At 37.8% G+C, this 15,639-nt stretch overlaps 2 protein-coding genes across 6 annotated transcripts in view; one reads left to right on the plus strand and one right to left on the minus strand.

The window, feature by feature from the left end:
• The window catches only part of RAB27B (RAB27B, member RAS oncogene family), a 179,792-nt gene extending 172,576 nt beyond the window's left edge, over window positions 1–7,216 (plus strand). For all 5 annotated transcript variants that reach the window (XM_005899803.2, XM_070361526.1, XM_070361525.1 and 2 more), the window contains one exon: window positions 956–7,216. In XM_005899803.2, the coding sequence (XP_005899865.1) occupies window positions 956–1,145 (190 nt within the window). In that variant the 3' untranslated portion in view covers window positions 1,146–7,216. The remainder of the gene's footprint in view (window positions 1–955) is intronic.
• A 3,706-nt stretch (window positions 7,217–10,922) lies between these two features.
• CCDC68 (coiled-coil domain containing 68) overlaps window positions 10,923–15,639 on the minus strand; it is a 41,540-nt gene continuing 36,823 nt past the window's right edge. The window contains 1 exon segment of the mRNA XM_005899804.2: window positions 10,923–14,521. Coding sequence (XP_005899866.2) covers window positions 14,464–14,521 — 58 coding nt within the window. The 3' untranslated portion in view covers window positions 10,923–14,463.

The raw sequence follows: 15,639 nt of genomic DNA on the forward strand, positions 1-15,639 counted from the left end.
CAAGAATAATGGAGTGGGTTGCCATTCCCTTCTCCAGGGGGTCTTTCTGACCCAGGGATTGAATCCAGGTCTCATGCATTGCAGGCAGATTCTTTACCATTTGAGCCACCAGGGAAGCCCAATTATTATTATCATAGCTAGCTTAAATGTCAGAGTACAAAACATTTAAACACCTCAAGTAGTTAGAAACTGACTCCCAAGGCAGAAATTGTCATTCTTTTTCAAATTTAAGTACTTTTGCCAAATGTGACAGTTCTGTACCTCCTTGAGAGTTTTACAAATAAATGTACGTGTCTTCTTGAAACTTTGGATTCTAAATAAATGTAGATTGTATTCACATGAATAACCTATGCAATGCCTGCCTAATTTCTAAATCAGACTTCTAGATAATTGATTGGAGGGAAGTAATTGTTGAATAGGCTTCCCTGGTGGCTCAGATGGTAAAGAACCTGCCTGCAATGCGGGAGACCTGGGTTTGATCCCTGGGTCAGGAAATCCCCTGGAGAAGGGAATGGCAACCCACTCCAGTATTCTCGCCTGGAGAATCCCAGACAGAGGAGGGTTGTGGGTTACAGTTCATGGGTTCGCAAAAAGTCAGACACGACTGAGGGATTAACACGCTAATAGTTTAATGGCAACATTGATCATTAGTCTGGCATATTTGCCCTCTTCATTTTTAAAAAGTCAGTGATGATGCTTGGCTTCAAGTACCTGAGCACCTCTTGTAGCAATTTCCTTGCCCATAACGCTGGTTACGCCCACACGAAAAAGCAACCCATCAGTTTTCACTCACTGAGGAAAACCAAGGATGTTTTCCAACTCAGCCAGCAAAATCGTGATTATTTCACAATCTCTCAGCCAGCCATGTTTTCACACGTGTGACTCACTGGCACATCTTGTTGTATCTTTTCTGGTTCCTTCCTTGCAAAAATATTTGTCATCTCTTCCATGCTAGCATACCATATTTTGAAACAAGTGCAGCGACTGGCCAGAATGTGGAAAAAGCTGTGGAAACCCTTCTGGACTTAATAATGAAACGAATGGAACAGTGTGTAGAGAAGACCCACATCCCCGACACAGTCAATGGGAGCAGCTCTGGAAAGCTGGATGGGGAGAAGTCAGCAGAGAAGAAATGTGCCTGTTAGACTTTACCCCCGCCTCTGACCATCCAGAACCCAGGCAAACGTCACTTCCAAAAAGAGCAACAAACCCCACCATTGTTGTTGAGTAAACCGTGTATAACGGCATGTCTTTCTTTTCCTGCCAGAAATTTTTAAAAACCTGAATAGTCAACAGAGTTCAGAAGAGTTGACCAGTAATCCCTGAAGCCCCTCCAAACAAGATCAAAGATTTCCCAGTGTCATCGTACCATCATGGGTACTCAATTTGTTTTTTCATAAAGAAGATGAACATAGAAAAGAGTGTAGAAGAAGAGATATCAGTGGGTTTTCCATCAGAACCAAAATTACCTTGTCACACTGGGGACAGGAATAGGTTTCTGAAGGGAGAACACAGAAGGATGACTTTTTTTTAAAGGTTGGATTTACTTGTTATATAGAATCTGATTTGGACTTTTAGGTTTGCATTGAGGGGGACATATTAGCTAAAAGTGCATACACAATAAAGAATTCTAAGTGGTTCATTTAGAGTGACATTACTATGTATATCCTGTAAGCTGTGCTAGAATGACAACATTGCTGATAAGGTTACGAGAGGATGAATGTCAGACATCTGAGAATATGTAGGAGACTGTGTAATCATGCCATTTGTATATTCTTAATAAATGGCAGATAGACAAGAATAGGACTGTGAATGACAGAGGACAAGAAAAAGGCCCAGAGAGAGAGAGATGAAGGTATGGGAAAATGGCATTTGGACAACTGAAATTAAATGTGTCTCTTACAGATGTCTGGGAGAGTTACTTGGCCAAATTTCAGTCAAGCCAATTGGAAGCTGACATTATCAGTTGGCATTAAGAGAGTGCCCAGAGGTTTCCATTTCCAGCACAGTTTTAGAAATTGGTCTAGTGTTCAGCTTCTGGTGTAGTGTTCAGCTTCACATTTCACATTTCTTAGCAAATCATGATAAATAGTCACAAGGAGAAATTAAAGATTGCTGTTTATTAAATATCTCTTTATGAACTCAAGAAAAACTATTTAGCCTTAATTTTTTAGATAAAATATGCTGGTGATATGAAATAAAAAGTGACTATTAATTCTAAGTTTCTAATTTACGAAGTACTAGAAACTGTATCACATCGCTCCCCTCCAGCCTACACCCACCCCTGGCTTTGATTCAACTGTAAAAACACAGCTGTGTCACTTTGTAGATCAACAACTTCAGAATAATGATGGATCAATTTTATGGTCACTGAATTTCCATGTCATTCATCACAAAAAAGTTGATGATACCTCATGCCATATTGCAGTGTATTTAGCATCTGTTTTTATTTTGCCTGAGGCAAAATACCTATGGGTGAACTATATTTGGGAGTTGGCAGAGATGAATCTCTGTATCCTGTCTCACCAAAATTTGGTTAATGGCTTTATTTTTCCCATAATGCTGTCTTTTCTTTCTAAACATGATCACAAAAGCATTTTCCATTGGCCTATTCTTATGACTGTGTCGAATATTACATTGGTGTTTTATTTTAGCTTCTGATAAACATAAGCCATTCCTTTTAAATTTAAATGTTTCAGTCAAGCTTATCAATGACAAAGTCATCATATTCTGTTTTCTCTGTTTATTATGAGTATATGATTTTTCTAAATGGTAGTTCCTCTTTGTAGAAAATTTTGCCAATTAAACTGCACTTATCTAGACTCTGTATATTTTTTGTTAAGTTACAAATGTAGGAAGCTCCAAATCCCAGTCCCCCACCTTTAACCTCCTCTATCAACCTCCATCTGGTACAAATCAGATTTTGGAACACAGATCCAAGGGAGTATCCAGCTGTAAGACCTAGACATGTGCCATGAATCAGGTAATTTGGAAGCTTTTAAGTCAGTCCCTTAACAGATTAACACAATCTCAGTGTTGACTGCCCAGGTCCTGGGATTCCTGCATGATGCCAGCTTCTAAAATTGGTCGTGAGGGTGTACTCCCTCCCGTGATGCGTTTCTCTCTGATGCTCTTCATGACCTCAGTGCCTGTGCCAAAAGGATATTAGGTATTAGCTGACATCAGAGATGTTTCCTCTGGAAGGAATATGAGCAAAACCAACATAAGCATTGATGTGGCAAATTTTGGTGAATTCTTGTGGTCATTAAATCGATTTCTCCTTTGGATTCAAATTGTGATGTCCCCTGCATTTCCATAATAGGAAATAATTAGACTTTCTAAAATCCAAGAAGCATTCTATTTTGGATATGTATTTTTTCTATTTATTTTCCAGTTATATGATTGATTTGCTTATGCCAAGATTCTGTCCCTGTCAGTTATTTAACAAGCTTTTTATTTAGGAACTATTTTAAGATTATTATTTGATAGCCATAGCACGAAGCAGAGGGTGATGATGCCTATAATTATAGAACTATTCCTATAAAAATAACAATTATTGGGTAATAATACCAAGAGGAACAAAATTAAAAACAGTCAAGAAAATTATTTTAAAATAGTATTCTACTTATAAATACTTGATCTAAAATATTTTATTCTCTGTTGAGTTTAAGACCCCAAAGTCTATGTAACCATTACTCTTTCATTATTTCAGAATTATTTATTCCATATAATTCATTTTATAATTTTAAATTGATCTGGAGCCATGAAGTATAAGACTGCTTTTGAAGAACTGCATTAACACCCAACAACATGTGTTACTTATTGTCTCCCAAATGCTTTAGTAAGCCATATTTTATTTTGGAGAATTATTTACAATGTATGTGCAGTTCTTTCTGATACAGAAACCATTTCTGAAGTGTTTACACTGGTTTGATGTTTACATTGTCCTAATCAGTGCCTCAGATACCTCCACGACCAAATTTGGCTATAGCCACATAGCTCGTTTCCTGTAATACCATGGTGTAGGAAGGGCTCACAGAGACATGAGTGCAGCTAAAGTTATTTTGATGTCTTCAGCAAAGGGTATAAGGATATTATTCGAATCTAAAGATTATTACCACCATCTCTTGGTCACTTTTTGGGAAATGGACATTTCTTGAGACTCTAACTGTGATTAGGTACAAGATTACCTTTTAATAAAAAAAAATAATCCTTTGGAAAATGTATCAGAGGGCAGTTGAGAGAACATGTCTGTCTTGTTGTGATGAGGATAAGAAGTCACAGATTCGTAGAAAAAATGCTGAATACTGGAATTTAACTTGTGGGTCTTGACATAAGACTTTTAAAACTCTGGCCAGTGACCACTCTAGCCAAGTTTCTATCATTTCCATATTATCAGCTATCATGCTACAAATAATTCAAAACCAGCATTTTACTAAAGTAAATATTTTCCCTGTTGTTTTTAACCAGATAGGACATTCTGTGTATCAGTGAGTGCTTTTGTTATGTTTGTAGTACAAGTTATTCTCTGCCAACCCATTCAGATAAGAATTGGGCAAGGGTTTTTACCGGCCCTTTCTTGTCTCCCTTATAAGAGAGAGAAGCTTTGACCATAAATAAGGACTGACTACATTAAAAAACATTTTAATAACAGCTGAAGTATTCTTTAAAGTGTAAATTTTGTGCACTGGGAATCAATAAATTTGATGAAGCTCATACAATTCTCACCAATGGAGTGGGTGCATTGGGTAGGAGAAACAATATGTGTAGAGAGATATAACTAGGTGTGGTATATAACCTGGAACTACAACTATGAGGGAGAATCCTCACCCATAAAGAATTTTAGAGTTTAAAACTCAAATTGTAAAGAGATCATATCGAAGTTTCTAGTTTCCTAACGTACTTAATAATTTTTTAAAAGGAAGATCTGTGAGCTATGTTAGCCAAAGCAATAGAAAAGTTGTCCTTCACCTTCTACTCCCAAGCTTTAAAGCATTAAAAGATATCTAATGTTTTTGAATATTTTAGGGAAAGCTTTATCATTTTTAAAGATACCAAGATGCTATCTATATTTAAAACTATTGTCTAGGAATTCGCCAAAAGCTATATTTTCTTCTTGATCTTTGACCAAAATGGTATAAGCTTATTTCTGGGAAGAGTGCTGAGCTCTTAAACATGGAAAGTAGATAATATGCTCTGAGTTGAGTGTTGTCTCAATGTTGTATAAATCTACAGAGACACTTGCCTCATAAAGTAGAACTGTTAGATGAATAGGAATTTTATGAACTTATTGCCTTGGAGTTCTTGGGTAAAGACCCAACCAGGATGACACTGTTGAGTAAGAACCATAAAGAAAGATTAGAGATTCAAGTTGTCTAAATAGAGTTTATAACTATGGGAGAACATGGAGAAGACCATACTTAAAATGTTGATTTTTATGTAGGGAAAAAAAAATAGAGAAAGGGTTATATATTTGGGGCTTCCCTTTTAGCTCAGTCGGTAAAGAATCTGCCTGCAAGGCAGGAGACCTGGGTTGGGAAGATCCCCTGGAGAAGGAAATGGCAACCCACTCCAGTATTCTTGCCTGGAGAATCCCATGGAGAGAGGAGCCTGACTGGCTACAGTCTATGGGGTTGCCAAGAGTCAGACATGACTTAGTGACTAAACCAGCACCATGGCAAATATTTACCTATTATTTTTATCTTCCAAGTAGAAGTTTAGGCCCTTAGAACTAAGCTAATAAAAATATTTAAATACCAAATATTTCATGATTGGCATCAAAATTTGAGATGCTTAGACCCATTTTATTTATCCTATCTGAATCTAATTTCCTCATAAATTGCACTTTAATTTTTTAAGAAGTAGCATCACAAAGGCCTTTCTGCAGAGCTCTTTTTCCGTATTTAGTGAGAATAACAGGCAAACAAACAAAAAGATGAGTACCAAAATAACATGGTTATTTTAAAACTTGTCATCTTTCAAAGAAAAAAAAATGAAGAAATCATCTTTGAATTATTTAAATTTGTTCCCCAGTTCCTTTTCTTTCCAACAGGTCTTGGAAGTCATGGCTATTATCCCTCAGCAGACTTAGTCATTGGCAAATTCTGTTGGAGCTGCATGCCTGTTCTTATCCTAATGGATCCCTTATTTAACCAATGGCTATTATTGACATATCAAAATATTATTCATCCCTAGCAAAGCAATAACACATGCTTATCCTTACTCTTCTCTTCTCTAGGTTATTTTTTCAAGCACTCTTTGAAAGGAAGACTAGTATTATAGAAAGGAAAGTGTCCAGATAGAGGAATTTGGGAGCTGTGGGTATGTCATTAAATATGGCTTCTCCTCGTATGAGGCTTATAAATCCTGTGTAACTCACAGGGTTCATATCAGGCTCCAAAGAGAACATATGTAGAAACTGGTTTATAAATTAAATTCCATTTCACAAACTGACACTATTATCCCAAGCTAAGAATAATAAAAATATCACAGTCATACTTTCACAACCATATGTTCACAAGTGTTATAGAAGGCACAAAACACTAATTCTAGTAGAGATACTGGGAACTTGAAATGGATAGTCAGCTCTGGTCATTGTCTTTGATTGAAAATGTTTAATATATCTCAAGTTATTGAAAAAACAAATATGAGTTCTATTTCATTCTGTAGGTCATTTTGTATTTCTTTCAAGGAATCCAATTACATTCTACATAGTATATTAAAATTTGGTCAAAATCCTCCTTGTATAAACACGGCTTTGTGTCCACAACCTTGTAAAAGATACTGACTGTATCTGAAATTATTTGAGGAAAGTAAGTTATCCTGCTTAATGTGTTAAAAGTAGACAACATTTTGGCCTAACACTGAAGTGCTTCACTGTATCTCAACAGTCTACATTTAAGTGATATTATCCTCATTTTTAGGCTAAGCACGTTCGATTGTTTTGTCTGTCATCTACTCAGATCTCTGTTTTGTCTAGTGCTATGAATGTAAATTAAAACCTTAAACATGGAGTTTTTATTCTCTGTGCCCCTGAATAGACTGTGGTGCCTGACACACTGTCAGGGCATCATTTTGTTGTACCAAAGTTCTAGTAGCTTCAGAAATCAGAGCATCCAATGATTTTGTGGTGTGTGGGTTTAAATATTACAGTCGAGAACTGTATTCAGTGATTGTTTCCGCACACTTTTCAAATAAAAATGCATTTTTATCATTATTTTGTGTACTCAAGGCAATCTTATTTCTGTGCTGTGGTCAAATGTATGGAGGATGGGGAACATTTAGTGAATACCAGTATGGAAACCATTTCACGTTAAATGTGATGTCCATTAGGAACGAGGAAAGAAATGATTTAGATTTCGCCAAGTGATTTTTATCCATCTCTCTAAACTTTCTCAAGTGTGAAAGTGTTAGTCACTCAGTCGTGTCCAACTCTGCAACCCCATGAACTGTAGCTGTCCAGGCAGCAGGCTCCTCTGTCCAGGGAATTCTCCAGGCAAGAATACTAGAGTGGGTTGCCATTCCCTTCTCCAGGGGATCTTCCTGACACAGGGATCGAATCCAGGGCTCCCACATTGCAGGCAGATTCTTTACCATTTGAGCCACCAGGGAAGGCCACATATTATCTGTTTAAAGACTGAGATTTTCAAGAGAACTTTTCTAATAATTGTGAAGGATGCACTTATAAAATTGGCAGTTAACATGTTGAAGTTATGTCAAGGTTTGTCAATACTTCAACGTATTATAACCTATTTCTTTCCCATAAGAAAATGGTGAAGATGGTCATATCTCCTTTAGTCACAGACGGGGAACAGGACTGATGTTCAAGGCCAGTTCAAGACCACAACCATGCATCTTACTTTTTAACGTTCATTTGCAAAGTTGTTCCCAGAGTTGTTCTTCCTCCATATGTTACATAGATAAGCTTTGCCAAGATAATGATGAGTTTTTACTTGAAGATAAACAACTCTCCCACAGTAAGCAAATAAATCCTTGGCACCATTCTCTCAACTTTACTCCCTGGTAGCAGTAATGCCTGGAGAAGGAAATGGCAACCCCACTCCAGTACTCTTGCCTGGAAAATCCCATGGATGGAGGAGCCTGGTGGGCTGCAGTCCATGGGGTCGCTAAGAGTCAGACACGAATGAGCGACTTCACTTTCACTTTTCAGTTTCATGCATTGGAGAAGGAAATGGCAACCCACTCCAGTGTTCTTGCCTGGAGAATCCCAGGGACGGGGGAGCCTGGTGGGCTGCCATCTATGGGGTTGTACAGAGTTGGATACGACTGAAGCGACTTAGCAGCAGCAGCAGTAGCAGTAATGCCTGGAGAAGGAAATGGCAACCCACTGTAGTATGCCTGCCTGGAGAATCCCATGGACAGAGGAGCCTGGAAGGCTACAGTTCATGGGGTCACAAAGAGTCGAACACAACTGAGTGACTCACCACAGCAGTAATGCCACGTCACACAGGCAGAATCTTTTTTTCCTGGGTTCATCTTAAATAATTCAAGGTAAGTCATTAGAGATTTGCTTTTCCTAATGGGTTTATAGGGTGTAAAAATAGTCATAGCGTCCCCCATACTGAAGAAAAAGTAAGACCACCGAGAAATTCAACTGCAGTGGTAGGACTTATCTTTTTAAAACTGTATATAAGGTATTTGTAGGATCACAGTTTATGATACCAAGGAAAATTTTGTTTCCAATATGGATGGTTAGCTGTGCTGAAAGAATAGCTATAATAAGAGTGTGAGCATTACTCTTCTGTTAGAAACTCATGTAGGGGGCTTGCATTATGATATAGGAAGCCAACACACTAATTATAATTTGACTAAGGCTTTATTATAAGTACTAGAAAGATTTCTGAAATCATCATCGCTTTGGACCATTTTTGGAGGTTTCTGAGAGAAAGTTTGCTTTTTTTTTTTTTAACCAAAAGTTTCAAAAAAAGCAGCAGACTTCAATCTCTTTAATTTCCTAGAGACATTTACATCATGAGTTCATTCACTCTTGTGAAAAAGTGAACCCAAAGGAGCGATTTGGCATCATGTTAGTTAAGACACTGGATTATGAACCCGTATTACCCAGCTTCATGGGCCCCCTTCTTATCCCTTGAATTCCGAGAGCGGTTCTGCCTGAGTTCTCTAGGCTGACAGGATAGGTCAAAACAAGACCCAACTGAGCCTTTTAAGGGCAGTTTTCTCGTCACTGACCTTTCCACAGAACTTGGGCTTGCTTCATAGTCAGGGAAATGTAGGCAAAGGAGGGAATTGAGACACAGATTCCTGAAAATCATTAGCTTACCACTGCTAGGAAGTCAAAACCGAACTTGAAGGCTAACTTACTGAACAAATAAAGGGATGACTTATACAACATAAATGTGAAGGAATACATTGCATGAAAAGCGATTTAGATAATATTGGGGCTTATTCTTCACCTGCCCATCCAGCTGACGTCCTGGCTATTTCAGAATACGCCTGGCCTGTGGGACTCATGCACCTGTGCCCCCCTCTGTCTGGACCCCTCTTCCACCCAAGAATATCTCCTTCCACTCACTTCCCTAGCTTTCCTCCTATCTTTGCTTAAATATTACCATCAAAGACAGAGGTCTTATTTAAAATCAGCATCCTATGTAACTGACATCTATTCACAGTAATAGTTTCAAAGATCAGTCAATTAAAATTGGAACTACAGCTCTTCACCCCTGGTTACTCCCTATGCCTATCTTCTGCTTCACTTTTCTTCACAGTCCATGGGACGTCCCTGAGTGTATTATCTGTTCCTCATCATTAGAAGATATTTCCATGAAGACTGAGATTTTCCCCTTTTCTTTCTTCCCTACCACATGCACCCTCCTCCCTCTCCCCACTGCTGTTGCCTTGGCATCCAGAAGGGGCCTAGCAAATAGGGAGCCTCAATAAATATTTAGTGAAATAAGAAATGAGTGAATCTTAAAGACATGGCGCTCTACTGAAATAGAGCCACAGATGCAGATCACAAACATGGTCACAAGGGATAAGGGAGGGAGGGATAAAATGGGAGATTGGGATTTAAACAGACCCTGCGATATGTAAAATAAAACTAGCAGAAACCTACTGTATGGCACAGGGAGCTCTTCTCAATGTTCTGTAATGGCTATACGGGAAGATAATCTAAAAAGAGAAGATATATGTATACGTATAACCGATTCACTTTGCCGTACACCTGAAATTAACACAACACTATAAATTAACTATATTCCAACAAAAAATGTAAAAAAGAATACATTGGCTAGAACAAAATTTAAGATACAAACACTACTACGTCCCAATGTTCCTCTGTACTCCTTCACACTCTTTCCCTCTATGCCTATCCTCAAATACTGCTTTACACCCTGTCCCCAGAAAACCATATGGTATTGAATACATCCTCTTTTCTCTGGATTTTTTTTTCAGGTATCATAATTTTACATTTATCCATAGTTGCCGTATTTGTGGTTTATTTTTATTGTTGAGTTATACTCCAATATGAAGGAAGGCAGAAAGGAAGGAAAGGAATGATAATGATTTTATGTGTTTAAAGAGTTTTTACTTACTGAAAGATTGGGTCCCTACTTTGATATTGATAAAGATCCTCGAATTATTTTCAGATCAAGTCAAGTAAGAATTTTCAAAGTGAAATAATATGAATCTGATAAGTGTCTGTATGTTCTTAATTTTATAATGCTACCATTTTCTCAAATTTAGAATAAAAATTTAATAGATTAGTTTTGCTATTAATTTGGATTCAGATAAAATTAGAAAAATTCAAGGTGCTATCTAAATATCTGCTCACTGACAAAAATTATGGATTATATTATCATGAATTTACGCATAATACTTTTAATGTAAAAAGAAACAAAACCCACAAAATGACATCAGCTTTCTTTATTTTAAGGCATATAATAAGCAATTATTCAAATGGTATACGGAGAAGGCAATGGCACCCCACTCCAGTACTCTTGCCCGGAAAATCCCATGGATGGAGGGGCCTGGTGGGCTGCAGTCCATGGGGTCGCTAGGAGTCGGACAAGACTGAGCGACTTCCCTTTCACTTTTCACTTTCATGCATTGGAGAAGGAAATGGCAACCCACTCCAGTGTTCTTGCCTGGAGAATCCCAGGGACCGGGGAGCCTGGTGGGCTGCCATCTATTGGGTCTCACAGAGTCGGACACCACTGAAGCGACTTAGCAGCAGCATACCAATTTTTTAAGCACTTCTTAATGATAATTTATAACAATATATGTAATCAAAGTGAAATGAAACTTCATTTCTCATCTTCATGTATTTATTTCAAAGCCCACCTCAGACCTTCTTATCCAATATATTGATTAGTATAATTATAAGTACAAATATTTTGACTACCATTTAGTTAATGGTTTGGTTTTTTGTTTTTGTATTTTCTGTGTGGCACTATTTTTAGACTCTTAAGTTTCATTCTCCATTGTAATGATTTGTTTTGTCACTCAGCAATGTTTATTTAAAGAAACAATTCAAATGATAAAGCTGAAATGATGAGGATATAGGAAATAATCCACACATGACAAATAAATAATCTACTTATGTTAGTAAAAAAAATACTTTTGTACTTGAAGAGCAGATCTTTTTAGGCTTCTGAAGCTGTTTATTCTTATTCTCAAGAGATCCAAATACCATTCCAAAGTGGAGATGAAGATCATGTAAGTAGATCCTACCTTTATTTTATTGAACTGTACTTCCATGTTCAAAAATGCGTATAGTGGAAGTCAAATAAAACCCAACAATGTCTTTCCATTTTTGAGTTGAGAATACATTATTTTCATGTAAATCATCAAGGTTGTTAGGTCAGTTAAGTGGATCCATTTTAAAAACTCACATTAATTACAACCCAGATTTATTGCAACCCAGCATAATGGTTGGGGTATAAGAGGAACCTAAGTGATCTCCAAGTGAAAAGTGAAATTTCCTACCACTCTGCAGATGCTTAAAGCAGATTTCATGATCCCAATATCCCTACACATGTGCCAGGAAATGTATGACCAAAAATCCTCAATGTGGCATAAAGGCATGAATAATAAAGTTAAAATAGGCAGTTTTAGCAGAGAAGTTTTTCAGAACTAAGTACTTGCAAGGTAGACCAACCGGTAAAAGACCAATTCTCAGCAAAATATTTCCTCGATGTACTGTTTCTCAGTGTCATCCACAGGGTGGCGAAGAAAGCCAACAGAAGAGGTGTGTTGGTTTAAATAGCAAGAAGAGAGACATTTCTATGGTGGCAAGTATCAGAACATCAAGTGAGCACGCAGATGTATCAGAAGCCAAATCAAAAGGTTCAAATGTTTACTCCATTGTCAGCCGTTAGAAAAATTATTTGCTCACTCACAGTATCCTCCTCTGAATCATGGGGATAATAATATGACCTATTTCAGAGGCTTGTTGGGAGGATTAAAGCAATTAATACAGGTGAAGTACTTAGAATTGTTCCTGGCATAGGGTGACTGGGCTTCCGTGGTGGCTCAGATGGTAAAGAATCTGCTTGCAATGCAGGAGACCCAGGTTTGATCCCGAGTTGGGAAGATCCCCTGGAGGAGGTCTTGGCAACTCATTCCGGTATTCTTGCCTGGAGAATCCCATGGACAGAGGAGCCTGACGGGCTACAGTCCACGGGGTCGCAAAGAGTCGGACACAACTGAAGCGACTAACACAGAGGGTGACTGTGTCCTAAACGTTATTAGATAACTACACCTTAAAAACTAGAAAGCAATCAAAACAAGAAATTATGAAACTCACACATAGAGTTAGGCAGCACTGCAAGGATTACAGTACTTTGCTGAACTTACAAAGACAATAGATGTTTCACATTCCACTTTGAAAGGCATGAAGCATTTCCTGAGAAAATGCTCAGAGTTATACACCAAAGAGAGGGATCAAAAAGCCTACAGGTGATTCACCTTTGAGGATAATGAAGTTCTCCCATTATGCCTTTAGCTGAAGTGTTTTCTGCTTTCCTGAGTGTCAGTGTGTTTGCATTAAGTTAGACTTTTGTTTTACTTATATAACCACAAATTCCACCTGTAATGAATGCATGTATTGAAACACACTTTCACAAAAGCAGTAGACACATCATTCCAAGTTCATGAACTCAGATTCTTCCTCACTACAGACAGCAACCACTGTTCCTTTCAATCCATAGTATTAATAAAACCTTTTTACGGAGGTATGAACTCAGAGCATTATATTCTATTCATCCCCCTAAACATTTTACTTAGAAAATATTAACGAAGATCGAAAAGAAAATTAGTCACAACGGCAGAATTACAAAGTGCATTTCTTTGTGCTGATATGTGAGTTGCCTCTAGTAACCAAAGATCAATCCCAAGTGAAGAACAATAACCTCCTAAACTGTGGTGAAGCAGCCAGGATTCTCAGCTTTGGAGGGTTGCATGGGTGGGGGAATTAGTTAAAAAAACGTATTCCTTCTTCTACCCTTAATCCAGTAGAAAATAACTCTCCCAACTAACCATGGGTTAGGAGATGAATTTACATCATGGTAAGACATTACTTATTATCCAAAAGTCAACTTTAAAGTATATCATTTATTCACACACACACACACACACACACCCAGAGACATTGCAGCTTTGATTCCAGAGCACCAAAACAATAAGAACATCACAATAAAGTGAGTCACATGAAATTTCTGCTTTCCCAGTGCATGTAAAAGTTATATATTACATTATACCATAGCCTGTTAAGTGTGCAATAGTATTATGTCTAAAAAATGTATACATACCTTAACTTAAAAACACTTTATTGTCAAAAAATGCTAACCATCATCTGACAATGCAGAGTTGCCATGAGCCTTCAAATTGTCAGAAAAAAAAAAAATACAGAATGTCTGTGAAGCACGATGAAAGGAAGTATGCCTGTACACTCTTCCCTACATTTACACAGTCGGCCCTCTGTACCTGCAGGACCCTCACCAAGGACTGACTGAGTCCACAGGTGTGGAAACTGCTTGACCAGCCACATCCACATGGGTTTTGGTACCCGTTGGGGCTCCTGGAACCAAGCCCCATGGATACCAAGGGATGATGACTCTACATAGAAACCACTATCAAAGGGTCATAACCAGTCCCTTAGGCAAATATTTGCAAACAATAAAAATAAAGAAGATTCAGTTTTTTTTTAGTGTAAACAAAATTCATCTTCCATCATGGGAAGGCAACCAGTTTCTTCATCCATTTAATAAGTTTTGAAGAAAGAGTTCTTTTCCTTGAATATGTATTTCCTTTGTTTGATTTTATGAAACATCTTCCTGCAAAGCTATTGATGTATACACTGAATACAATACAACAAATTCCATTCAATACTGGCATTGAACCATTTTAATATGTGTTTAGACCATTTCAAGGAACAAATAAGACCCAAGTAGTAGTCTTTCTCATTCAGATCTCCAGCCAGCCAGTTCATTTCCGTAGTCTAACCAACATCAAATATGGGGTTGTGTCTTCAGTCTTCAGTTCACTGTAGAAAAGACCACACAATTATCAAAATCGGGCACATAAACCGTGATTGATACAGTTGGAGTGCCACCGCCATCACCATCACCGCTGCTGCTGTGCTGCCAAGCCTTTATTAATTGCTTCAACCTAAGAAATGATGGTTAATCGATTGATTCCAGTTCCCCACGAGACACAGCAGAAAGCATGTTATGGAAGCCTTGTTGTTGTTTAGTTGCTAAGTTGTATCTGACTCTTTGTGACTCCACAGACTGCAGCCCCCCAGGCTCCTCTGTCCATGGGATTTCCCAGGCAAGAATACTGGAGTGGGTTGCCATGCCCTCCTCCAGGGAATCTCCCCGACCCAGGGACCAACCCACATCTCTTGCATTGCAGGTGGATTTTTTACCACTGATCCACTAGGGAAGCCCTACGGAAGCATTACCTTATGTAAAGGCATCCAGCTGTAAGAGAACAGGATGAGGAAGAGGGAGAGTGTATTTGCCCTTCTACTCAGTGAAGACATGCACCAGAGTGACTTGAGATGGAACACATGAATCAACTGTTCCCTCACAATGTTTTAGTTCTATGGGTTTATCATAGCCTAAACTTCTCTCCTCAGTGTGTGAATCTAGTTTAATATATATATATACAAATATATATACATATTTATATGCATGCACATTGATATCTGTGTGCACACATATACATATATATATACATACATACGTATTTTATTGTTGCTCTTTTGCTATTTTCAAACAACGATCTTTAATATCCAGAAGACCATTTCTCTGGTGTTCAATTCAAGAAACATCTATATGTTTTAATGCTCGAAAAAAAAATCCTTGTTTTTTGTACTTATTGAAAAATAGAGCAGAACTCTATTTCATAAGTGATTTAAGAGATTTGCCAAGATAAATTTTAAATGTGTGTGATTCTTTTTTTCCTTGCAAGAATGGCCACTTTTATATTTCAGTTCCTCTCTAAAGTTATAATTCCATTTTATTTTGGTGACTCTAGATTTACCAAACCATACTACCACTTATGTTCTCAAACAACCAATTGGTCAGATTTCATTTTGCAAATATGAGAGCTACCATTGGATAAGGAAATGGCAACCCACTCCAGTGTTCTTGCCTT

The sequence above is a fragment of the Bos mutus genome, chromosome 24, assembly GCF_027580195.1.
Source record: "Bos mutus isolate GX-2022 chromosome 24, NWIPB_WYAK_1.1, whole genome shotgun sequence".
NCBI lineage: Eukaryota > Metazoa > Chordata > Mammalia > Artiodactyla > Bovidae > Bos > Bos mutus.